The sequence below is a fragment of the Antedon bifida genome, chromosome 4, assembly GCF_963402885.1.
Source record: "Antedon bifida chromosome 4, ecAntBifi1.1, whole genome shotgun sequence".
NCBI lineage: Eukaryota > Metazoa > Echinodermata > Crinoidea > Comatulida > Antedonidae > Antedon > Antedon bifida.
The window spans coordinates 526,102-549,727 of NC_136229.1; the positions used below are offsets into that span (position 1 = coordinate 526,102).

At 34.7% G+C, this 23,626-nt stretch overlaps 4 protein-coding genes across 5 annotated transcripts; 2 read left to right on the top strand and 2 right to left on the bottom strand.

Moving 5' to 3' along the window:
- Positions 1-319: 319 nt before the first annotated feature.
- Positions 320-2,040, bottom strand: LOC144841270 (uncharacterized). Its single transcript, XM_078697532.1, has 4 exons — positions 1,985-2,040; positions 1,696-1,876; positions 980-1,090; positions 320-810 (listed from the first exon to the last, which is right to left on the bottom strand). Exons 1-4 carry the CDS (start codon positions 2,038-2,040, stop codon positions 799-801), a joined length of 360 nt encoding a protein of 119 aa, XP_078553658.1. The 3' UTR covers positions 320-798.
- Positions 1,908-4,650, top strand: LOC144839487 (5'-deoxynucleotidase HDDC2-like). Its single transcript, XM_078694866.1, has 6 exons — positions 1,908-2,192; positions 2,685-2,809; positions 3,061-3,163; positions 3,262-3,330; positions 3,685-3,823; positions 4,200-4,650. The coding sequence occupies exons 1-6, from the start codon at positions 2,106-2,108 to the stop codon at positions 4,280-4,282; spliced, it is 606 nt and encodes a 201-aa protein (XP_078550992.1). The 5' UTR covers positions 1,908-2,105; the 3' UTR covers positions 4,283-4,650.
- A 1,911-nt stretch (positions 4,651-6,561) lies between these two features.
- On the top strand, positions 6,562-11,915 carry LOC144839426 (uncharacterized). The gene is made up of 9 exons (XM_078694776.1): positions 6,562-6,631; positions 7,569-7,675; positions 7,838-7,977; positions 8,287-8,448; positions 8,610-8,740; positions 9,046-9,148; positions 9,369-9,586; positions 10,015-10,101; positions 10,704-11,915. The coding sequence occupies exons 1-9, from the start codon at positions 6,597-6,599 to the stop codon at positions 10,786-10,788; spliced, it is 1,068 nt and encodes a 355-aa protein (XP_078550902.1). The 5' UTR covers positions 6,562-6,596; the 3' UTR covers positions 10,789-11,915.
- A 379-nt stretch (positions 11,916-12,294) lies between these two features.
- LOC144839427 (putative uncharacterized protein C7orf78) lies at positions 12,295-15,586 on the bottom strand. Of its 2 annotated transcripts, none has more exons than XM_078694777.1 (5): positions 15,426-15,586; positions 14,416-14,945; positions 13,676-13,772; positions 13,441-13,580; positions 12,295-12,955 (listed from the first exon to the last, which is right to left on the bottom strand). In XM_078694777.1, exons 2-5 carry the CDS (start codon positions 14,908-14,910, stop codon positions 12,773-12,775), a joined length of 915 nt encoding a protein of 304 aa, XP_078550903.1. In that variant the 5' UTR covers positions 14,911-14,945; positions 15,426-15,586; the 3' UTR covers positions 12,295-12,772. The 2 variants fall into 2 exon arrangements, with proteins under 2 accessions (XP_078550903.1, XP_078550904.1); XM_078694778.1 differs by having other exon boundaries at positions 14,416-14,938; positions 15,421-15,586.
- Between the last annotated feature and the right edge of the window lie 8,040 nt (positions 15,587-23,626).

Here is a 23,626-nt window from a genome sequence, read left to right on the forward strand (position 1 = left end):
TTACGTAACTGTACCTTTAAATTTATTTTTATTGAATGAAATTATTAGTGTTCATCACATGGAACTAAAGTAAACTCAAACAAGAAAAAATCAGGTCTATTTAAGCAATTTAATGCTGTTTAATTAAAAAACACGCTCTCAAGGAAAATCACAGAAATTACGTAACTGTACCTTTAAATTTATTTTTATTGAATGAAATTATTAGTGTTCATCACATGGAACTATAGTAAACTCAAACAAGAAAAAATCAAGTCTATTTAAGCAATTGAATGCTGTTTAATTAAAAAACACGCTCTCAAGGAAAATCTCAGAAATTACGTAACTGTACCTTTAAATTTATTTTTATTGAATGAAATTATTAGTGTTCATCACATGGAACTAAAGTAAACTCAAACAAGAAAAAATCAGGTCTATTTAAGCAATTGAATGCTGTTTAATTAAAAACACGCTCTCAGGGAAAATCACAGAAATTACGTAATTGAATGCAATTATGCTATTGAATGCTGTTTAATTAAATAGCATTCAATTGCTCAAATAAGCTGGATTTTATTAGTGTTCATCACATGGAACTAAAATAAACTGCTTAACTTTTCCTTGATAGTGCGTTATATTAATATTTATAATATGTGAATAAAAGATACTGTACATAAATTGACCCGATTAAATAATACTGTAGAGTAATATATATAATATAGTAACATCTTGCACCTTAATATTTTGTATCATTGCAAATTTGTTTTCAACAGATGCTGCAGTTTGTTGAGGAGCCAACAAGCTATGCAAGACAAAATAATTCAGCTACCATACACTCTAAAAAGAAACAAACAAATATTAAATGTCAACCAGGAACTAGATTGAGCACCAAAAAACAAAAGTATTATATCAGCCACAGTTTCTCTTAATATCATATAAATAAAACTAAACATTCTTATTCACCAGGTTTTATTGTAGGACATTTTGATTATATAAATCCATTTACCTGAAAATGTATTTGAATTTCTTGGCTAAAATCACAAGCCCTTACGGCATTATCAACTGCAAGTTCAATCAAGGTCATGAAAGTGTTTTGGTACAGCTGATTTTTATTATCCTAAAAAAAATCATAAAATAAGATATTCTATATAGATTAGAAGTCTGCAACATGTATACAAATAACACACCTATGCACTTGTTCTGACGAGTATGATAATATGAATATTATACCATAATTAATAATTAATATAACAGAGGACGCTGGTCATCAGTTTTGGAATAAACCTAATCAGAGTATTTTTACATTAAATTGTAAAAATGTATAAATTAAAATGTACATGTATAACATTGATTAATAAATATAATGTTAGCTAGCATTTACTTCTTGACATTGTATAATATATCGTAAAACACTAACGGTTGATACTGTGTGTAAATTAGTATGACTTCTATTCTAAAAAAAGTCTGTCTGTAGGGTAGGCCTAGAAGAGTATTATTATTACTAGGTGCTTGCTTCATCCCGCCTAGTAGTAGTAGTATAGTAGGTCGGGCTGGGCGCGCCTACCTGCTACTACTAGGCCTACTTACTACTACTGCTACACTCTTCTATTCTAGCTAGTAGGGCTACACTATAGTATAGGCCTAGCTAGCTAGCTAGAGGGCGTAGCTAGGCCCCTAGGCTCAACACCAGGCCTAGGCTAGGCTACATAAGTTAAAAAATACCATTAATGAATTGAAAAGACAGCCTAGCCTAGACGATCCGCCTAGACTAGGTTTCTTAGACGTTAAGCCCTGCCCACCCAAGCCTTCCTCTAGTAGGCCGAGGGCTAGGCCTACATCATACAGCACCCGTTCCTCGAAACACACGGCAGCATTAAACAATCTTTGCTGCTGTCGCGTTCCTCTTCGTCACACACACAATACTGTAATCAGACTTATATGACGGTTTGCGGTGAGTTAGAAACACAAAAGTAACGCCACTTGACGCGAAATTACAGTGGAAAACAAATACCCACGAACAAATGGTACAGGCAATACCTCAAGGAAAATGCAATATATGTAGGGCATATCCTCAGCGACGTGCTGCAGCAAACTGCCTATCGCGGAATCCGGAACGAAATCTTTTCTAAGAAATGGAAAGGAAGTTGGAAGTGAATAATGATTCTTCCTCTCCACAGATAAAAATGTTAAGGTTTTTCTCAATGATCCATAAGCTAAAGGTGTTCATTTAATATTCCAGTTTTACATTTTAATATGTTTTTAGGAATGTTTGCATTTCTTTTACAATTATAGTTAGGACTGCGTCCGGGCCCGGCCCAGTTGTGTTTGTGAGCACTAGGCTCGGCTCCTACTTTTAGTATAAATCTAGGCCTAGGCCTAGCCTAATTAGACCTAGCCTAGGTAGGTCTAGGCCTAGCATCCAGAGAGTGTAGATCAAACCATAGAGATATTATCTATAATATCTCTATGATCAAACTAGACCTAGGCATACACATTCTACCAATAAATTACTCTTCTGTTTCTAAATTCTAAAAATGTAAAAGGTATCAATCATCAATAAGACAATATCATGTTCCATGATTTTTTTTAAAATTCAAGTTGCAAGTCCTATTGAAAATGCATTTTGTATACCAGAATTGAAAAAAAGATGCTGTATGTATTTAAGTCTTTATTAATATTAACAAACCTAAATATATTTGTTTTCTTTGTAGACTATAAAACGTGCTGGATGGGTTCGTACAAGAGTTAGCAATCCAGAGAGTGTACCAGACCACATGTATAGAATGGCCATTATGAGTATGTTTATACCAACATCAACTGGCGTCAATAAAGACAGGTATGTTATCCGCAAAGATTAACTACCATATTGGTAGTCAAGTCGAGTGGCCAAGCAGGCCGCAACCCGGCACATGTTTTTCTCGACCCTAGTTCTGGTTGTATTCTAGCAAGTTCCTCTCAGATAGAGACTTAAAATATGAAATCAAGTGTACACATGGCTCAGGGAACTCCCTGTATGGCTCGTGTGCACTTGAACCCAGTGCATCTTTTGGAAGATTTACTCTTAAGTTGTTAATTTTTTATTTTCAGGATCATGAAGTTAGCATTAATTCATGACATGGCAGAATGCATTGTGGGTGATATAACACCATTTGACAACGTTTCCAAGGACGAAAAGTATCGCAGAGAGCAGGTGAGATTTTAAGTATTATTGTACTGTTGCATGCAGTCAACATTTTTAAAAATATGTAGAATACATTATTGTTATAATAATCATGTATACTGGTTTAGGAAGCAATGCAAGAACTAACTGAACTAGCTGGACCTGAAGTCGGTCAAGAAATATATACTTTATGGAAGGTAAACTTTTTTTTTATTTTCGTTGTCAAAGGTGGCAATCCTGTTCACAAGACCAACATATACACAAGATGCTCTACACAAACAAAGTCTTATTACAAACCTCTTGCAATAATTCTTATTTTCAAATCCAGCAAAAGGTAGAAAGGGCAGACAGAGGGGATCACTTGTGTAACCCTACAAGTGTACGTCACTCTAATATAGAGGGCGTTCAGGGTGAGACCTTGTGAGTTGAAGATGGAGAGACTCATAATTTAGATTGGAAGTCGATTACTCAAAATAAAATGCAAGAACTAAATTGCACCAAATTTACATTCTAATATAAAATTGCATTTCAATGTTCATTCACTCTTATAGGAATATGAACAACAAAGCACACCAGAAGCAAAGTGGGTGAAAGATTTGGACCGTTATGAAATGATCCAACAGGCATTTGATTATGAAAAGCAAGAAAATAAACTAGGATCATTACAGGAGTTTTTTGATTGCACAAAAGGTATTAAACAAGTATAAAGCTCTGTCTACACTATCAAACTTTATGGGACAAAAAAAGTTGACATTTCTTAATCTGTCTTAGGAAGTTCCTAGGTCATTGCAAATTGAAGCTCCCTAAAGCTCTGTCTACACTATCAAACTTTATGTGACAAAAAAATGTGATGTGCCCATATATGGACATGATGACATCAGATCACTACCATATTTGGGCACCGTTATCACACTAGACAGAGCTTTAGTCTCCCATAAATCATGGAACACATTCTGCCTCCTGCTAATGGGAAGTTCCCCCGATTGTTTTTGATATGGACCAGCAGTAAGCGTAATAACTATATGTTATGACTGGAGTAACAAATCAGTTTTAATTAATTTTTCAGGCAAATTTCAAAATGAAGAAATTAAAGAATGGGTAAATGAATTAGAAAGGCAACGAGACACAAACATAAAAGAAAGTGAATGATGATCACTAGGGTGACTATCGGCACAGTCAGCCATGCATATTATTTAATATTTTCTATCGGCACAGTTGACCCTGTGTCTAATGTAAAGTTTTCTATTCATTGTCATCCTTGCGACTAGTTCCCTGTGTTAATAAGATAACATAAATTAGAAATTGCCGACAGAAAAAAAGGCATTGAGCAAGCTGGTTAACTTTGCCAATAGCAAATAATGAATTTGCAATGAGCTGACTGTGCCGATAGCCTCACCCCAGGACCAACAGAGGTGCATGATAAATAAATTAGCTGCAATTTTTGTTTTTCAAGACATAATTTTATATTAGTGGTGGACTCTTGTACAGTATTGTAAATAAAAACAAACAGTCCAATAGAGTGTGTTATAAAGTATATAATTTGTTGTCTGTGTGAAATTGCAAGCAAAATAATACATATAAGCTGATATGGAGTTGTGGCTTGGTGGTTATGATGCTTGGCTACCACTCCAGGGGTCCTGGGTTCAAGTCCCGTCACATGTCAGGATTTTTTCTAAGGACCAAATTACTCCACTCCCAAAGACTTGTAATAAGACTTTGTTTATGTAGAGCATCTTGTGTATATGTTTGTCTTGTGAACCTCTGAGGGTCCCTAATGATCAGCAATAGCTGGATGGATCACCCTCATTAAATATGGTTAAAAAAAAAAAAAAAAAAATATATAATATATATATTTCATCCTTCCACTAAGTTTTATAGAAATCGTTCATTTTCTTCAGCATCCGTTGCCTATTGAAATCCGTCAGGCTACTTCCACCAGTGTCCTCAAAACCCACCTTTTTAATTTGTAATTTTTCTAAATTTTCTGTCTTTTTTTCTGTAAAGCGCATTGAGGCTTTCAGCATAATGCGCTATATCAAGTACCAGTTATTATTATTATAAGAACTTGAGAAGAATATTGAATGCATAGTGAAGATAACTCAAAATACTGTTTTCAGATTTTTAAAAATCAATATATGGCCTGATGGGTAGACTAAATTCAAGTGATAATGTTTTAGTCTCAACGATTATAAGCAACGTCAAAGATGCTCTCCAGGTGGAATGCCATCCTGAGATGAGAAGTTAATTAATCTTGTTTATTTTTAATTCATTTATGTAATTTTTACTTTCTATGGACCAGAGATTCCGAAATAAAAGATTGAATGAATGAAAATTATTTTCTTACAAAAAAAGACTTTGACAAGGGAATGTTCTTTCCTCCATCAAAACTTCTCCTATTCCCTTATAACTTCACCCCTGGACTCTTTTCAAAACTGTGTAATACCACGGTTTTATATATTTTTATCCTCATTTAATTTATACAATGTTATTGTATATAACATTATTAACACATTTTTACACCTATTAAAGACCCCTTCCCTGCAATTTTGGACGTTTTTTGGAAAATAATACATATATATCACTTTTAAAACATTAAACCATGTCATTCCTTGTCTTAAATGTACGTTTTATGGTAAATTATGATAAAAAGTGAGAAACAATGCACTACCTAAGTAGCTCGCGGCGATCGACCTCTCGTGGACGGTCTTAGGCCTAGCCTAGCTAGGCTTAGTTTTGTAGGCCTAGCTGGTAAACATCGGTAACGTACGAACATCGTACGCTAGCTATATACCTAGCCTGACGTTGTATAGTTGCTGCATTAATTGTCTTTCTATTTTTGCCAGACAAATTGAGGAAAACCCGGTATTTTCGCTGAAAAGTTAGGAGTCTTCCATTTGTTTTGGCCTCACGATCGATCGAAAAGTGGGCGAATTACAGGTGAAAAACAAAAATATCAATCCGCGCGCAATGCATTTTGGGATTTATAGCGGGCCGCTATAATTATTAGAATCGACTTATTTTTCACATTTTTAACCGTTTAAAGACGAAAAAAGTTATCGCAATAGGACCATATAGTATTATTTTTACATTAAATATAGTTTGTGATCTTAAATTAGATCTAAAAAACGTAGGGAAGGGGGCTTTAAGTTTGAATATGCAAATTAATTATCTACCCACCCAATCAAATCATTACATTCAAAATTACCAAAACTTTTAGAATCTTGCACCAAAACCATTCATAACTATTCTCCTAGAGGGCGGTACACCATTTTCATTGTACAGCAGCAGTAGAATGAGATCCATTAGCCTAGTTAATATTTGCATAACAAATAATATATTACTGCATTCATATCTAGAAGAATCTGAGAGTACATCGACCAAATAATAAGGTTCTTTGGTATGCAAGTTGCAAGGAAAACCAACAATTGGTTCAATGATTGTGTAAAGTTATTTATTTACTACAATGAATACCCCCAAAGCCAACGGTTCTGAACAAAGGTAGGCTATTCATTACAGTAGGCCTTTATGATTGTTTATTTATCTCTAAATATAGTGTACCACTTAGGCCTGCTAACGGAATTAAGTACTTTGAGCTTTGGAGGTGGGTGGTGGTGGATACCAAACAATTGTGTCACGAGTGAGTGACCATTGAATGAAACGTTTTTTTTTTGTAGTATTCGTCATTACGAGCGCCACCAGCGGACGTTTTGTTTCTTAAACTTAAAGATGTATTGTCCCTTTGACTAATTCCAAAAAAATAAAAAGTAACAGATTTCGAAAAAAGGTGGGTCATTTTGAAGTTATCATAATAGTTATTAACTATCACCAAAAATTTGTCGAAAAAAAAATCATTTAACTGAAATACAGACGTTGACTTCCAGTCAAAGTTTTCGATCAAAACATATCCCATAATGAAACGCGCTTGTTTGGCTACTCTGTATGCATAATCAAAAAACTTCCTCACGATTTGTGTGAAAATACCTTCTCAACCGTTACGAGTTGTAAACAATCCTAATTAGCATCATGCATAATGCGTACTCGTGGTTTGAAATCTTTGTTTATTTTCGCTCGCGACGATTTTCCAGACAAAATGTAATCAAACTAATTTACCTGTTAATTACGTAAACTTGTTGCTTTTGGCTTGAATTTTCGACTTAAAGTGAATAACTTTAATATTACTTTGATATGGCCAATTTAAATTTAGAATATTTTGACCTTCATTTTTTTGTGTTTCAAGGGACAATACATCTTTAATAAATAAACAAATAAATAAAAAGACGTTTTTTTACAACAATTATGAATTAAATCCCTGTCTAATGATGAATTCTGGCCCAATTCGATTTAATATGACATTCATTCACCGGAAGAACCATATTTCCATATATTATTTTACTGTAAAATAAATCCTCTATACTTTTCTTTGTATTTTGGACAGTTTACCATCCACTTACGTAGATGGATTTCACAACAAAGATAATGTACTAAAAATGAAATACCGCCCTCTGGGAGAAACAGGCATGAACGTTTCCTGTATCAGCTTTGGTAAGCAAAAGTTTGATAAATTTAAATAAAAATGTGATTAATTATTAATTAATCTGCATATTCAAAACGACCTATTGTAATCAGTGTTAATTAAAAACTAAATATATACAGTATTTATGTTATTTTACAAATAGTTAACCATTTACATATTCAAATTTACAGGTGGCTCTGTTGTTGGTGGTGGTTATTTTTCGACCAATGATGATGAGTCAATAAAAGTTGTACAGTCGGCAATTCAAAGTGGTATTAACTTCATTGACACTGCACCTTGGTATGGCAGATCAGAAACGGTTATTGGCAAGGTATCCCATGCCACCTCTCACACATAAATAATGCACGCCGTCTCATGCATGAGGGCCAATTTCCTGAGCCATATATGTGCCAGATTTCTCTTCATAAAAATTGCATTATTTTGAAATTAACTTTTGGAAGAAATAATAACCTAGGCCTACAATTGAGCATAGCTTGGGCCTATATATATGTATTTTTATGGTCTTAGCACAGGGATGCATATCTATTCAGTGAAAAATAAACATAGAGGGCACTATATTGATTATTAAAACATATAATTGGATCGAGTATTAGTACCTAACAGACATTTTGTTTTGTAGGCACTCAAAAACATACCAAGAAATGCATATTTCATTTCAACCAAAGTATGTCGGTACAAACCAAATGTTGCCGAAATGTTTGATTTCTCGGCAGAGAGGACGCTCCGCAGTGTTGATGAAAGTTTGCAGCGCCTTGGATTGGACTATGTGGATATTATTCAGGTATGATATAATACAAATAATGAATGTTTATGAGTGCAATGGTACAAATAATGAATGCTGTCTGAAGTAGGTAAGGATCCAGGGTGCACACTAGAGCCGCTCCACATATTATATGTTAGCTTCCCTGTTAAAAAAATCCTGGATCTGTTGTGTTATTTTAGGTCCATGATATGGAGTTTGCACCTAGTCTTGATGTTGTCTTAAATGAGACATTACCAGCGCTTCAGAAGATTAAGCAAAGTGGTAAAGCACGCTTCATTGGTATAACAGGCTACCCACTTGGCAATTTTAAGTAAGTGTACTAAGTAGCAACTCACAGAAAAAATTGATCATAGATATTATTGCAAATTTGAAAAGTCCTAAATTTAAACAAATTCCATTTTGTATTTATTACAAAAAAAAATTGCCCACCCTTGAGGCCTCAACAATTTAACTAGAAAAATTGTTGAGAATGAGTGAGAATGTGTTCTCAAATATCAAAAAGAACATTTTTTTGTATGAAAATAAAACAATATTTGTGCAGAAATTTATGTCTGACTTTGCAACCTTCTTCGCAAGTTATTCTAAATGTGTACCTTTACTTCATTTTCTTTGTAGAAAAATTATTGAACACAGTGCAGTAAAAATAGATACCATATTGAGTTACTGCCATCTGTCACTAAATGATTCCTCACTTCTGGACCACATTGCATATTTTGAGGTAAAAGAATAATTATTTATGAATCATTCATACATAAATTAATACCCATTTCTGTCACTTGAGTGGGAACAAGGTGGATAAAGAATAATGTTAAAGGACTCAATACTGACTGAACTAGATCTTGAACCCACAACCTTTGGATTGTAAGTTCAATGCGAGTCTCACCACTGCACCACAGTCTTATTTTGGAATACAATTTTTCCCGTTTTTTTCTTTGCAGGAGCACAGAATAGGTGTAATAAATGCCTCACCGATTTCAATGGGTTTACTCAGCAATAGAGGGCCTCCTTCCTGGCATCCCGTCACTGACGATATTAAGAAAGCCTGCAAAGAAGCAGCCGTATACTGTGAGAGCAAAGGCGTAAACATCTCCAAATTGGCTGTTTATTATACTACGTCTTTCTCACAAGTCTCAACCACGCTTTGTGGTGTTGCAAGGTAAAGCTAGACAGTTACCGGGATTATGAAATAGTTGGTGGGGAGGTGGTGTAGGCCACGCTAAAAATGGTAAAATGATGTGCTGAACTTAACTCAATTGTCTGACTATCTTTTGCATTGTATATTTTGACATTTTAGAACCAGCACTCACCCTTTTCCCCTTTATGGAAGATCATTTTATTCATTTGTTTCTTAATGCTTCTAACTACAAGCAAACTTGGCTCATCCTGGATATACAATTAATGACTAGCTGAGAATGATTTCTATCGGGAATTTTGGGGGTATAAAACATGGTTCTGGTTTATGTGTAGCAACAACCGAAACATCAAGAAATCCTCAACCATACTTTGTACCACAAACCTAACTTTGTTGTACAAATTTATGCAGTATGAAAGTATATTAACACATGTGGTTCGTTACTCTTACAGCCTTGATATCCTAGAGAAGAACCTATTGGTTGTGCATGAACCACTCTCTCAATTAGAGTTACAGACAATGCAGGAAGTTAGTGACAAGTAAGTATACCTTGCTAAAATATTATGTTTTTCTGCTAATAATATTTCCTTTATGAAGAAGAGGCTTTACTGAATATACTGTACAAACTCTGAACTCTTCTGGGATGGTCATTAGTTAAATAAAATGAATGAAATATTATAAGATAAGATACAGTGAAATTATAATGCTTTTTCGCATACAAAGTAAAACAATAATAACGGAAACACAAATAAGGTCATTCTATAGTTATCAACATCAATGTGAAGTAATCTAATCCTATTAACAAAATAATTATCTACCTGGTTACCTTGTGGGTGTGCTGGGTGATTGATTATATGTCATGCTGTATTTAACATTAGAAATGTTAAATATTAAATGTATTACTTAATTAAATATTGAAATCTAATAAAAATTGAATTGATCTGTATATATTCAAAGGCAAATTACTGAAAAAATGATAATGCTGTGGGTATCAGTGGCTGGATCTCAATGGAGATAAAAAAAAAAAACGAAAAGCTAAATCAAAACGATAAAGTAAAACAGCCAGAAAAGTTAGCAGAGCTTTCGGGCAACACTAGCCCTTCATCAGTGCAAGTGTATCAAATGTTTTTTTTTCTACTAGGTATTTTAAACCACTTGAAAACAAAACATGGGAAGGAGTTGAGGTTAACAAATATTGGAAAAAGCTTCAATCAATTCAAAAGTAGCTTATGATAGAAGATTCCAACATTATTGTTATAAATGCGGCAAATTGGTGATTAGGATAGAAGAGTGTCCTCTTGTGGTCCAGAGTTGGATCCGGAATTTGTTATCAGGGAACACTAACATATATTATTAGTCTGACAAAAATAGATAACAAAAAGTAGTTTATAACTAGGTGTCACAAGCACCTGACACCCCCCACCCCTTCCCCCTCTCACTCACAGTGGCGTAATGCAAAGGCCTGAGGCCCCTGGTTTAGGAACCCTAAGTGGCCCTCCAATGCTGGAGGCTACTGGCGTTTTTAGCCCTTTTCAATGCTTCTTGGCACTGCTCAAGGGCCCCATAACCTCCGGGGCCCCTGGGTTTAGCCAGTGAGCGCTCATAGCCGTTACATCCCTGCTCACCCACCCTTCAACCTGGATCTGCAATCTAAGAGCATTTGTTAGCTTAAAAAAGTCAAACTGCAATATAATTTGTTTTTAATTGAGGCATTATTTTTATAAAGCAATAATTTGTTGGACATTATCATCATTAGTTAGTAATCATGTTTGATATCTAAATTGTGCAATTATTTTGATAGACCTAAATGATTTAAGTTCATATATGTTTTTATAAATTATGTTTTCAATAAAATGACTTGAAACCTAGAGTACAAATACAACAAAGGAATGCATGATAAGACAAATGTATCATGTTCACCATACATTTTTCACCAAATAGAACTCTATACATCCATCATCAAGGGAGATGGTCTACAAGTCCCTTTCTTAATACCTATCAGAGGCCATGACGGCTCCGATGCGATCGTCATGTAAGGCTAGGCCTAGCTTTATAAACGAACATACCTTCACGTTCTCCTCCAAAGTTGGCCGTAAAATTGACTTCATGGTAGGTAGGTTTTACGCTTTTATTGTTGTACTTGTATTCCGCCCAATTTATATTCCATAAACAATGATTTACTTACAAATCAGGAGTCAAATAAATGTTTTATCCATGATGCTTACCGCGTATTTTTTAATTGTCTGCTGCAAACAAAATCACTGTGCCCTGATTGGTTGAATCTTCAGATCGACATGGTCGAAATGCAGCGCGTGCATTTTTGTTCACACAGAATTGAAACTTACAAACATAAAGATATCAACAGACATGTAATATATAGTTTATTTTTAAAAAAATGATACTTTTAATTCAATTAAATAAAAGTAAATAAAATAGTTTAGTTTTAGTGAATGTTTTTTCAAGCGTCCGTATCTAATATTTATAGGGGTTTTTTTTGCATATGGACTTAAGCGTGGTTCCCACTAGAGACGCAACGCCAGGACGTACGCGCAACACAAGCGAGTTGACCAATGACAAGGCACTGTTCGAATAATCCATGGCTTGTGATTGGTCAAATCGTTACGTCCTTGCGTTGCGTCGCTAGTGGTAACGAAGCTTTAGAAATGAATCTGAAGTGGTGTCGTGTGATTCAGAGCATTTAAGAATCGACTTCGTGTCGTTTGTATTTTAAGTAATACATGATAACTTCAACATAAAATCAATACTATTTTAAGGTAGTAAATTAATCAGTGACCAGAATCAACATATGCAACGTTTATTGACTTTCTTCTGGGGATAGTTTCATAATTTTCCTATTTTTGTACTTCGTGGTGTTACTATGGTAACCTTAGCAAACACGAAGACGCACTATTTATTATTTATTTGCTCAAACTATTCCTAGTAGACAGTCAATATTGATGTTCATAATATATAATGTAAATAACATATAACAGGAATGAATACTAAGCTTAATTCTCAAATTACGCGACGCAGTGACGTAAGTGCAACGCAAGTCATTGTCTAATTACGACGCGATGATTGTGATTGGTCAACCAACTCACTTCGCGTACGCGTACACGCCACTGCGTTGCGTCCAAGTGGGGGAACCCAGGCTACGTTAGTTAGCATCATCACGCTTTAACCATAAATATATCAACATTCAATGTGTCGTCACCTCATCGCTGCCATTTCTTTCTGTATTTCTTCCCGAAACCTTCTTTTCTTTTCAATCTGTTCCCTTTCTTTTCTTCTTGCTTCTCTTTCTCTCGTTTCCTCTGACCACCGATTGTTCAATGTCTCTTCAATACGATCCATCAACGCCACCGATGGTGATCGATTCTTTGGACGGTAACGCTGGAAAAAAACAAACACAAAAAATATTTATGTCGTATCATAAACGATTTTATGGCGTTTAGTCGTGATAATTACAAATATAAGCCATTATTAATTAGCTTAGTCGTAAAAAGGTATCACGTAAAACTATTGATCGCATTGCACTATCAAATCAATATACAAGTTACTGTGTGATCAGACAATTAACAGTTGATTCTTAAGATTGGTTCACACTAGGACGCAACGCAACAACGTAAGCGAAACGCAAACGAGTGACCAATGACAAGCGACAGTTCGAATAATCCATCGCTCAAATTACTTGCGTTGTGCTTTTTACGTACGTCCTTGCGTTGTGTCAAATCTCTGTCTACACTATCAAAGTTTATGTGAAAAAAATTGTGATGTGTCCATATGGAGATAATGATGTCATATCACTACCTACCATGTTTTGAGCACACACGTATAGAGCATTAGTGGTAACCAAGCTTTATAGAGTATATACTTACCGAATATGCGGCTGATCGGGTAGGCCATGATCCTTTGGGTAGGATGAGTTGAGAGTCCCATTTTGGACCTTGTATCAGTGGATCTCGACCCATCTGTCGTCCCATGTACAGTTCTGATGTCGGCTGCACCAATCCGTAAACTACCATAATAAAACACAGAACATATTTCAATTGTAAGGCGTATCAAGAGAGAGGTGTGATAAGAATAAATAATTGCGTCTTTGATCGTACTTACTTATGTCTTTATTTGCTGACTTGAACTTCAAATTGTAAGGATCTTTTTCCGTATCTGTCCGGAAATCTGACAGACCCAATGACGATATCGGAGGGTACTGAAAAACAAAGACAACAAATATTATTTTTCAATAATACTCTGAATGTGAAAGGCATCACATCACATTGGAATAATAAGGTTGATCGCAAATAGCTTGATTTCATGAGGAACGTCTTTGCATACTGCACATGATGGAGAGGATTTGGGAGGAAACGTCACGCGACACGTACGTACAAACAACAAATCACGTACGTACGCGTCGTGACGTTTGCTCCCAAATCCTTTCCACCATGCATCGTGTACGCTATTTGCGATAAACCTTAAAGATATATTGTCCCCAAAAAACATGAAAAATGAATATTAATTAAATCAGACTTTGAATAGGTTATTTTGTAGTTTTAATAAAGTGAATCACTTCCGTAGAAAAAAAACCGGAAAAAATAATGTTTTCACTTATAAAATAACATGATAAATGGTTAAATTTAACCAAAAATCCATTGGCTGGCAGCCAATTTGACCATTTTTTGCTTTAAATTCCATTTTTTCAGGTAATAATTTTTTTTTTTCAATCCAATTTTTGGTCGAAGTTAATAACTATTATGTGACATTAAAATGGCATATTCAACAAAAAAAATGGGAAAAAAAATGTTCAGGGGGACAACACATCTTTAAGTATGTGTTTAATTGTAAGAAGTACTTACTCCTCGGAAGTCATGCCTTGATGGCATCTTGTATGTTCCTTTTGGATGCATTCCTTCTTTTACAAACAATTTCTTTGATTCATTCGAATCTATTATTTTAAATTTATTGATTAACTGACCACTTTTTGGTCGTTCTGGTTGCAATAATTTTGGAAGCTTCAATTCGTAACTCTCTACCGTGGTTTGTTCAGGTTTATTTGTCCCACGAAACGTGCCATACTTCCAGGGTTGCATGCTTAGCCTTGTGTTCCTTTTCGGTGGTTTTGGACGATAAGTTTGAGGTCGGAAATCAGGAGGTTTTCGTTGCCATATATCTCGATTTATTTCAGGTTTTTCTAAATTATATTTTTCACTTCGCGTTAGACATAGCTTAGAATTAGCTTTAAATTCATTTTGCGCCTTAAAGTCAACAGAATGACTTGCATATTGTCCAGCTTTGTCCTGATAAAATGGTTCCTTGGGTTCTGTCATGGGTGATTCGTTGAGTCCAGTCATAATTCCATTTCTTTGTTTTCACAGAGATCTTGTAGCTAGAAAATGGAATTTGTGTGAAAGAAAATTAATTAAAGTAATTTACACAATCTTCCACTACACGTACCTAAGTAAAAAAATGTAGTTTGTTTCATTTCATGTAATCGGTTATCAATAGACATGATTGATTGATTGATTGATTAATTGTTTAAATAAAAAACGTCATAATACTGGCCTATAATATCTACTAGACCGCTTATTTTTGTTTCAGAACGCCAATTCAATTTGATACTTCGTACATGTAAAGCGTAAATTGAGAGATAGTTACGTTATATTTACGCTCTATATAAAAGGAAACACCACATATAATATCTCCATGGAATCACGTACGCGTTTAATAATATGTCACCCTTCCCCTTATGAGGAATGTTCTGATTTGAAACATACTTGAACATGCCATGATTCATGGGGGAATCCCTCAATGGACAATCCTACTGTACTCCATGGGTCCCAACATGGGTAGGTTATATACACCTTACCTTCCTATACTGATAGAGTTGAGTTGAGTCACATACCAGTCTGGGTTGTCAAATCCTTCTCTTGTGATTGTTGTAACCTCCTCAAAAACTGTTGTTGTATATGCCTTAAAATTTGTTTATTTTCTTGATATTACAAAACTTTAACTTCGTTTCCTGCTGACGGTGCTGATACACACAAACACAGTGTGCTAAGTTGTATTGATACCAAACCCTTTTGTATTGGTGTTGTTAGGACAACAAAATCCCCAGTGTGACTCGCTTTATGATTTAAAAGAAAGGATTACGAGGTCGAAGCGTTCAATGGGATCCCATAAAAAGTTACGCTTGGAAAACTTCGTGACCCCTAATGTCATAAATCATTGGTGGAATAGAGGAAGCATGTATTGTAACTGCGTGGGTGTACATGGGGCGCGCCCGACGCACTTTCCCCCTTTAAAATAAACAAAATTATAGCATTACGTAGGCCTATCTATTTCCTGTGCTGTTGTTCAAATAAAATACAATGAAAGTATTACATGTGTGTACTTTAGTATAAATAAAGAAAAATAAATAAATCAAGTAAACAAAACACAAGTGCAAAAATTCAAGAAAAAAATAGGCCTATTTAATAGTTGTGGTATAAGACAACATGTATTATCTCTACAATACAATATGTTGAGCATGGGATCTTTATTAGATAATTATTTAAATCGTCCATTTGGTAATACCTTTTCTCTCGTCCTCTTGGACGCAATGCAATGACGTAAGCACAATGCGCAAGCGAGTTTTCCATTAGACGACGAATGTGTATTCGCGTGAATTGAAAACTTTGACGTGCGCATGCGTATCAATATTTTCACCTACTTTTTGTGACGTGAAGAAATGTTTCCACCAATCAGAACTCGATTCATTCGAATATATTCGCTGATGGAAAACATGAAGTAAAAATAAATAATAATAAAATAAATTGAGCTCAAAGCACATCACCATAGGCCTACATGAATCTAATTAATTATATCCACCACGAAGAATCTACTGCATAAACTATAGATAATATTAATAGAATCTTGACAATTAATAATAATTAATAAATTGCAGTATAGCCAATCTATCTTAGTATTTTTAGAATTGAAATAATACCTTTTAATGTGATAATAATATTTAAATATTACTACAGCCCTTTGTAATAATTCAAGTTATTTATAATAGCAGTCTAATGCATTCAACATCACTGCAGTCACAAGTTGTTTTCAAAAAGTGTGGCCATGAAGGCAATAATAATAAAGTGCTATTATACGTCACTAATGGATGACCGTGTCGTTACCTATTGTCTTGTTATTTTACCCTGTGTTTCCATACACAATTTTATCAAGGATTTGCTTTCATTGAATATAGATAATATGCAGCAAATTATACACAGTTTATGCAAATGATTAGTCATAATAAAATGGCAATTTCCAAGAGTGAAAGAAATTGTATGTTGAATTGTTAAAATAACTAAGGACGCGCAACGTGGACGCGAGGACGTACGCGCAATGTAACCAATCAGAAGCAACCGTTCGGAGTCCTTCGTTTCTGATTGGTCAAATTTTTCGCGTTGCGTGTACGCCCTTGCGTGCGTCCTAAGTGTGAACCAATCTTTAGACGGACATCCAAACTGTCGGCTGTGATTGGTGAAAGTACTACGACTCCTAGTGAACAGATTTTAAATCTTTTAAAGGTCTTATGACAATTAGTCTGAACGGACGCTTCTGAACGAAGCAAGAACAAAAACAATTTGCATTAAATTTGTACAGCCTTTGAATTCCCATCCTTAACAATAAATTCATTTTCAATAACGATTTATTATAACAGTAACGTACGTATTATATACACAGTTTATTATTGGCTGTTAATGATGATCTCATGAATATTCATTATTTCATTGAAATTGGAAGATAGTAGTGCAGTAGTTTCTAAAGCGTCTAATTATTGATGATGCTGCGTAGCAAATCCTGCCCCGCGTCATTCGTCGTGGGGCAACCGTCAACGCAGTGGAGTCAAACTTTACTTCTTTTATCAGCCGAGTATTTTTATTATAATTAAATTTTCGGTGTAATGATTTAGTCATCTAATCATCGTGTGAGTATATTTGATCGATTACCTGAATATATATTCTAGTTCTAGCTATAGCCGGCCTACTCAAACATTTTACTCTGGAAACATACTATACCGTACGTATGCACTTTGGCGGTTCAAACAAGTGTACGGATGTACATTCGCAATCATTTTCTCCAATTCGCTGTCTACCTAATGTGAGATCTGGTTCTTTCTTGGATTGACTCAAAAAAGACATCAGCAATCTGGAGAAAAGATTAGTATGAGCAACTGCTACGGGTATAAACGACAAATATGTTTTGAATGTTGGATGTCGAATTACATCACCGTTGGAAGAAAGTGTTGGATGTGAATGGAAAAATGTAATCACACACTTACAAGTCTTGATTATATTTTAAGTTTTTATCTTTAACATACTGTATACCCACCAATGTTTCTTCTCTTCAGTGAGTTGGTGGATGGCTCTGCCATTTTGGAAAACAGTTGTTGAACAGATGACGCAATTTTCTTTTTCAGCTAGCACCGAAATACTCCAACAGACCTGCATATAATGAATTATGAATCTTCCAATATGGACCAACTTCTCTAAAGTGGTTTAAATGTTATGATTCACCATAACTGCAGCAAACAGTGGTTCTGCCATTTTGAAAAGCTGTTTATGAACATAAGTGTGATAACATTTTCTCCTTCCAGCAGCTAACACTGAAAGACTTCAACATGACACAGCAGTATGACTATTCATGCATATAACGAATTATGAATCTTCAACTTCTTTAAAGTGGTTTAAATGTTATAAACAAAACTGCAGCAACATCAGTTGAACATAGATGATGACATTTTGTCATTTCCAGCTCTAAGACTTCAACATGTCACATTATGGCTGGGCCGCGTATCTAACAGCAATGCATCTTATAATAGGAATCATATCCTGTCTTATGAACACCACTGCATTCATAGTGTTCTTGAGAAACAAGATGTTATATTCTGCCACAAATCTCTTAAACGCGTTTCTTGCAGTTGTTGACGTTTTTCTGGTGACGTTTATCTCCATAACCACTTTTCTAACACTCCTGACGCCTGATTCAACATGTAGTCAAGTGAAACTTGTTAAATTTCTAAGCGGAACAACTTTATATTTCATGACTTTGTCGTCGGTGGTGTCGGTCGTGATCAGTTTGTACAGATACAGGACAACTGTCAAGTTAAAAGATAATAAACTTCTACAAATGAAATCAGCACTTTTACCGATGGCAATCAGCGTCATATTTTCACTTAAGAATGTTTTAATTCCACTTACAGGATGGGGTTATTACCCCTTACAATACCTCTGCCCGCCTAAGTATACATCAGAGATTACTGATTCCGATCGGACGTTTACGATATATCTAATGTTTTCTATTTGGTTAATTCCGGTTTTAATAATAATGTTTTCTTATTATAAGATACACAAAGCTATTAATCTTCATTCTGATACATTGAAGAGCTACCCGCAACAGAAAAACAATTTTACAAAATCAAAACGAGCGTTTCGTTTAATTTCATTAATTATCTGCGCATTTGTGTGTGTTTGGAGTTTATATTTCATCGGTTTGGCCGTGTCTGTTTTTTCTATCGAGACACCAGCATTAGCAGTAAGTCTTATCCACATATTGGTTGGTGTTTCAACGATAAGTAACTCATGTTTGTATGTTTTGATGAACAATCTTTATAGAAAATGTACGTGGAGATTGCTGAAGTGCCGAGGAGCGTACGTGCGTTCATACGCGTCGCGCATGCTCGGAAGCAATATGTTATTAGATGGACAAAGGAGAGTTTTGCCAGAAGTACACGAGGAACATTCTCAACATGATAACCTTGATTTTCTTCCTATAAAAATTAATACTAAGGGTCAAGTGGATTCTGGCGTCGGAATTGATGAAAATATTGAAATGGATGATTTTTCGAACGACGATGACGAAAGTAAAGATTCCGTACCAGACATGCAGAAAAAATCTAGACCGTCACGATCAACCATTTTGAGACTACACGAGAAACATGAAAGTGCGCGAAGATTGTCGTTCATGCTGGGTCACTTTAGTAGCGACGACGAAACATATGACGAACTTTTGGGCAGCAAATCACCAACGGGCAGTGTTAGCGTTATTAGTGGAAATTTGAAATGCGAACCAAAACATAAAAAGGGTGATAAGTGGAAAGGTCGAACTAAAAACAAAAGAACAACAGCTAGAAATGGGTTGGCGGAATCCCTTAGAAGGACTAACCAAATTTACGCAGGCGCTAGGGTCACTGGTGGTGTGGTCACTGGTGGTGTGGGAGCAAAAGCTGGACATCATAATCCACGTATAAGCAATAATTATAGGAACGAAGCTGGCAAACAGTTGAAAATCGGCAAGAGAAACAGCATCGGTACTGATAGTCAAAATATTAAACATAAAGTAATTCCAGCTCATTTGAAAACAAGGAAAATATCTACGGGACAAAATGTATTAACGGTCCCAAAATGATGGTCAGATGTTCCTATTACACGTATAATATAGCGTAATAACTTGGTTCCTCCCACCATTAATGCTTGGTTCTCACCAGAGACGCAACAAAAGGACGTAACGTAACGATTTGACCAATCACAAACGATGGAATATTTAAACTGTCGCTTGTTATGGTCTCGTCTCTAGTGGGAATCAAGCTTTAGGACGCAACGCAATGACGACGCGATGGATCTTCCAAACTGTCGCTTGTGATTGGTCGACTCATTGGGTGGAAACAGGAAACAAGCTTAACCCACGGATGATAGTGTGGAGACTTGTTGAATGTACAACTAGCTGTGTTTGGTTTCTAAACTGTCCCTATTGAGAATCTACTGTATTTACAAAATACATTATACTGTATAATATTATTATTTATATAACACCTAAATAAATTCCTGTCATTTGATTGGACAATTGTGGGTCACATGGCGTGCAATAGTACAGATCCGTGATGATACAGATCCGTCATACAATGTAGAAGACGAAACAATTTATTTCAAATAGTATATTATATTACCAAATCGGCTGCTGTCAGCTCTGCCTAATTAACCAACATCGCGTGCTATCTGAGAGGATATCAAAGAAAAAACACGAGATCGTAGAATATTGATAGCTTTATTACAATTATTTTAATTAACATACATTTTTAGATGAAAATTGGAAAAAAAAACTTGTATCGAGAGACAAAATATGAAATATATGCACATAAAGGCGAGTGGATGATCTTTTCACTAAAAACCAGTATAAAAGACACTTCACGATCGTCTGAATAGCCGAGATATTAATTAATTAGAATTTATTGTAATTTTAGTCTACGCAGAGAAGAGTGAAATACAAATTCATTCTTTCCTTGTCTGCGGAATTAAATTCATGAAAGGTTCTATCAATGTTTATTATTATTATAAATTTAATTACATTGGTTTTTATGTCCATGTAGCAGTACATTAGGCAAACACTGAGAATACGGTACGTGTTAAGATGTTAATTGAGTTAATACTTAATAAGTCTTCTTCGGTTCGATAACTGTTAGTACATTACTTATTTTATTGGTGTGTGTTAGCATTTTACACGCGTGTGTTATCAATGGTTGCTATGTTCAAATTAAGTCAATATTCAATAAAGCTATAGAAACAAGATCCCTGCAGGGATCGTGGTTCTTAAATCATGTGATATGTCAGGTGAATAATAAACTAAATTAAATCAACCATTTTAAGAATACAAAAATACTTATTATTTATAAACTTGATTAGGCCAATACTTTGTTTTGCCAAAATAATCAGCGGCCTTTATAGTTTGAGGTATTCAACATGTAGGCCTAGTAATACTGATTTAAATTACACTTTTACCTTATTTATACTGTATGAATACTAATAGTGATATTTTATTTTGTTTTTTAACGACGGTTATCAATATAGTAATACATACATGCTTCGAGAAGCACTTATCATCATCAGTTTGAAGCTATTATAATATGCTATGTATATTTTATATCAAAATAACAATAAATAGAAGTAAAAACTGATGAATGAATCATATAATTCAAATTTTACAAAAGCTAGTACAAATAAACCATCAAAATACTGGTAAATAAATAATTGAACCAGGAACCCCCAGATTGACAGGATATGCACTGAGCTACTATGCCACAAATCGTACTGCCACCTCAAGTGATAGGTGACAGACTAATACCCTATATACCCAATGATTGTTTTTGTTTATTTAATCGTTGTTTTATATATTCAAAAAACTCATATTCCAAAGCCATTTCCTTATAGAGTATCAATCTCACTTCGTCTGTTGGAGGTACTTTATATTTTGTGAGATAATTATTTTTTCTGCAATTAAAATTCGTATCTGAAAATACAAATTTGAAATAATTTACAAAAACAAACAAGGACATAAACGCTAAGCAAGTAATTTGAACAATCACGACGAGATGATCGTACGAATTGACGCTTGTGATTGGTCAATTAACTTGCGCTTGCGTCCTTCTATTGCGGCGTAATGGAACTTTGAAATGTCTTGTGTAAGCATTCGGTTCAATTCAATTCAAAAACAAAAGCATGGATATTACAGGAGAAAAACATATATTCAAACATTTCTACTTACTTGGGTTTGTTAAATAGTCTGCTGCTCCGTTAAATACCTGAGGGAGTAGTTTTTCTAAAACTGCAACTGAGCTCCTAAAATCTTCTAATAGGCCTACCATTATAAAATCTCGTTCAACATTTCGTTTCGCTATTTCCAATGGAACTCTACTGTTTAGTGTTCTTCATTACAAGAAAATAGAAAAGCTTGTTACAATTTGCTATAATTTGTAGGCCGGGATACTATGAATATTATTAAGATGAAAGAGCTAAACATTCGTTATCTTTTCACAAAAACTAAAAGCCTGGTTCCCATTACGCAAGGACGTAAGCCAATCCTAAGCAATTTAACCAATCACGTCATCCGAGCTGTCGCTTGTGATTGGTTAACTCACTTGCGTTGCGCCTACGTCATTGAGTCGTCCAAGTGTGAGAATACTTACAGACACTCAGGACCATCTCCACAAAAGAACGGTATGATGTACTGTAGATTGTTACCGCCACACTCTGGCTTGTTACCAAGCACACATTCATTTATTGTCTGTAAAAGATAAAAACCCAAATAAAAAAACCCCGTCAATTAGATTTATACAAGTTAGAGCTTGGGCGGGCATTTTCCAATATTTTTCCTGAATTCAAGATTTCAAGAAGAAACGAATTATTCATTATACAAAACAAATTGTTTTTATCTCGTATGGAACGGACTTAACTAAGATTTTAGAAAAAAAAATCCTTATTATTATGTTATTATTCAAAACAAACTTAACCAAAGTTAAGATGATTTTAAGCACATTTGATAAATATCACCTCATGTCATCATCATGAGTATTCATACAAATTGTGATTTTTTTCAAAGATTTGTTAAAATAGTAAGTAATGCACCTGCCTACCTGATAAAGGTCCGATCCTTTAAAATCTTTTTCGGTTTCCACATCTCCAAAACGTCTGAAGTAGTATTCTGATGTGGCTCTCTCAATTGGATCTCTGATAATGTTGATATATTTCACGGGAACGCTACTGTGTCTTAGATAAAAACGCAATTATATTTTTTAATTATTCAAAAAGAAACTTCAGATAACTTTGGAAACATTCAACTACCGTAGTCATCATTTCTAAAAAAATATTTTTTTTATATATATTTATTTCTAAAAGAAGATTTAAAGATAATGATGAAAACTTACTTGCGAAAATCAATGTAGTACATATGACGATGAAACACAAATGGCGGATCTAGACTTGGAACAACATCTACTATCAAACTCTAGTATACAAAAAAAATAATAATAAAGACCAGAAAGGAATTAAAGGCATTGAAGAAAATTGATCGGAGTAAAGTTTGACTATAAGGTTCAGGCAATCTAGACAGGACATTGAGCTCGCCTGGACAAGATAGGAACTCGTAAAAGTCTTTGATCTTATGTCTGGCTGCGAAAAATACCAACAGTACTGTACTATGTGCATAGTGATATGACATTTTTTTTTTTTTTTTTTTTTTTCATTTATTCATTTATCA

Bases quoted from the DNA above. Each gene is read 5' to 3' on its own strand.
- LOC144841270 (XM_078697532.1), bottom strand. From the start codon at position 2,040: ATGCCCTACATATATTGCATTTTCCTTGAGGTATTGCCTGTACCATTT. The intron at 1,877-1,984 runs GTATTTGTTTTC...TGTGTGACGAAG, and splicing joins CCTGTACCATTTGTTCGTGG to AGGAACGCGACAGCAGCAAA. The intron at 1,091-1,695 runs GTATTTTTTAAC...GATTTTTTTTAG, and splicing joins GTCTTTTCAATTCATTAATG to GATAATAAAAATCAGCTGTA.
- LOC144839487 (XM_078694866.1), top strand. From the start codon at position 2,106: ATGGAAAGGAAGTTGGAAGTGAATAATGATTCTTCCTCTCCACAGATA. The intron at 2,193-2,684 runs GTGTTCATTTAA...TTTTCTTTGTAG, and splicing joins CAATGATCCATAAGCTAAAG to ACTATAAAACGTGCTGGATG. The intron at 2,810-3,060 runs GTATGTTATCCG...TTTTATTTTCAG, and splicing joins ACTGGCGTCAATAAAGACAG to GATCATGAAGTTAGCATTAA.
- LOC144839426 (XM_078694776.1), top strand. From the start codon at position 6,597: ATGAATACCCCCAAAGCCAACGGTTCTGAACAAAG. The intron at 7,978-8,286 runs GTATCCCATGCC...TTTGTTTTGTAG, and splicing joins CAGAAACGGTTATTGGCAAG to GCACTCAAAAACATACCAAG. The intron at 8,449-8,609 runs GTATGATATAAT...GTGTTATTTTAG, and splicing joins ACTATGTGGATATTATTCAG to GTCCATGATATGGAGTTTGC.
- LOC144839427 (XM_078694777.1), bottom strand. From the start codon at position 14,910: ATGACTGGACTCAACGAATCACCCATGACAGAACCCAAGGAACCATTT. The intron at 13,773-14,415 runs GTAAGTACTTCT...TTTGTTTTTCAG, and splicing joins CAAGGCATGACTTCCGAGGA to TACCCTCCGATATCGTCATT. The intron at 13,581-13,675 runs GTAAGTACGATC...TTATTATGGTAG, and splicing joins GTCAGCAAATAAAGACATAA to TTTACGGATTGGTGCAGCCG.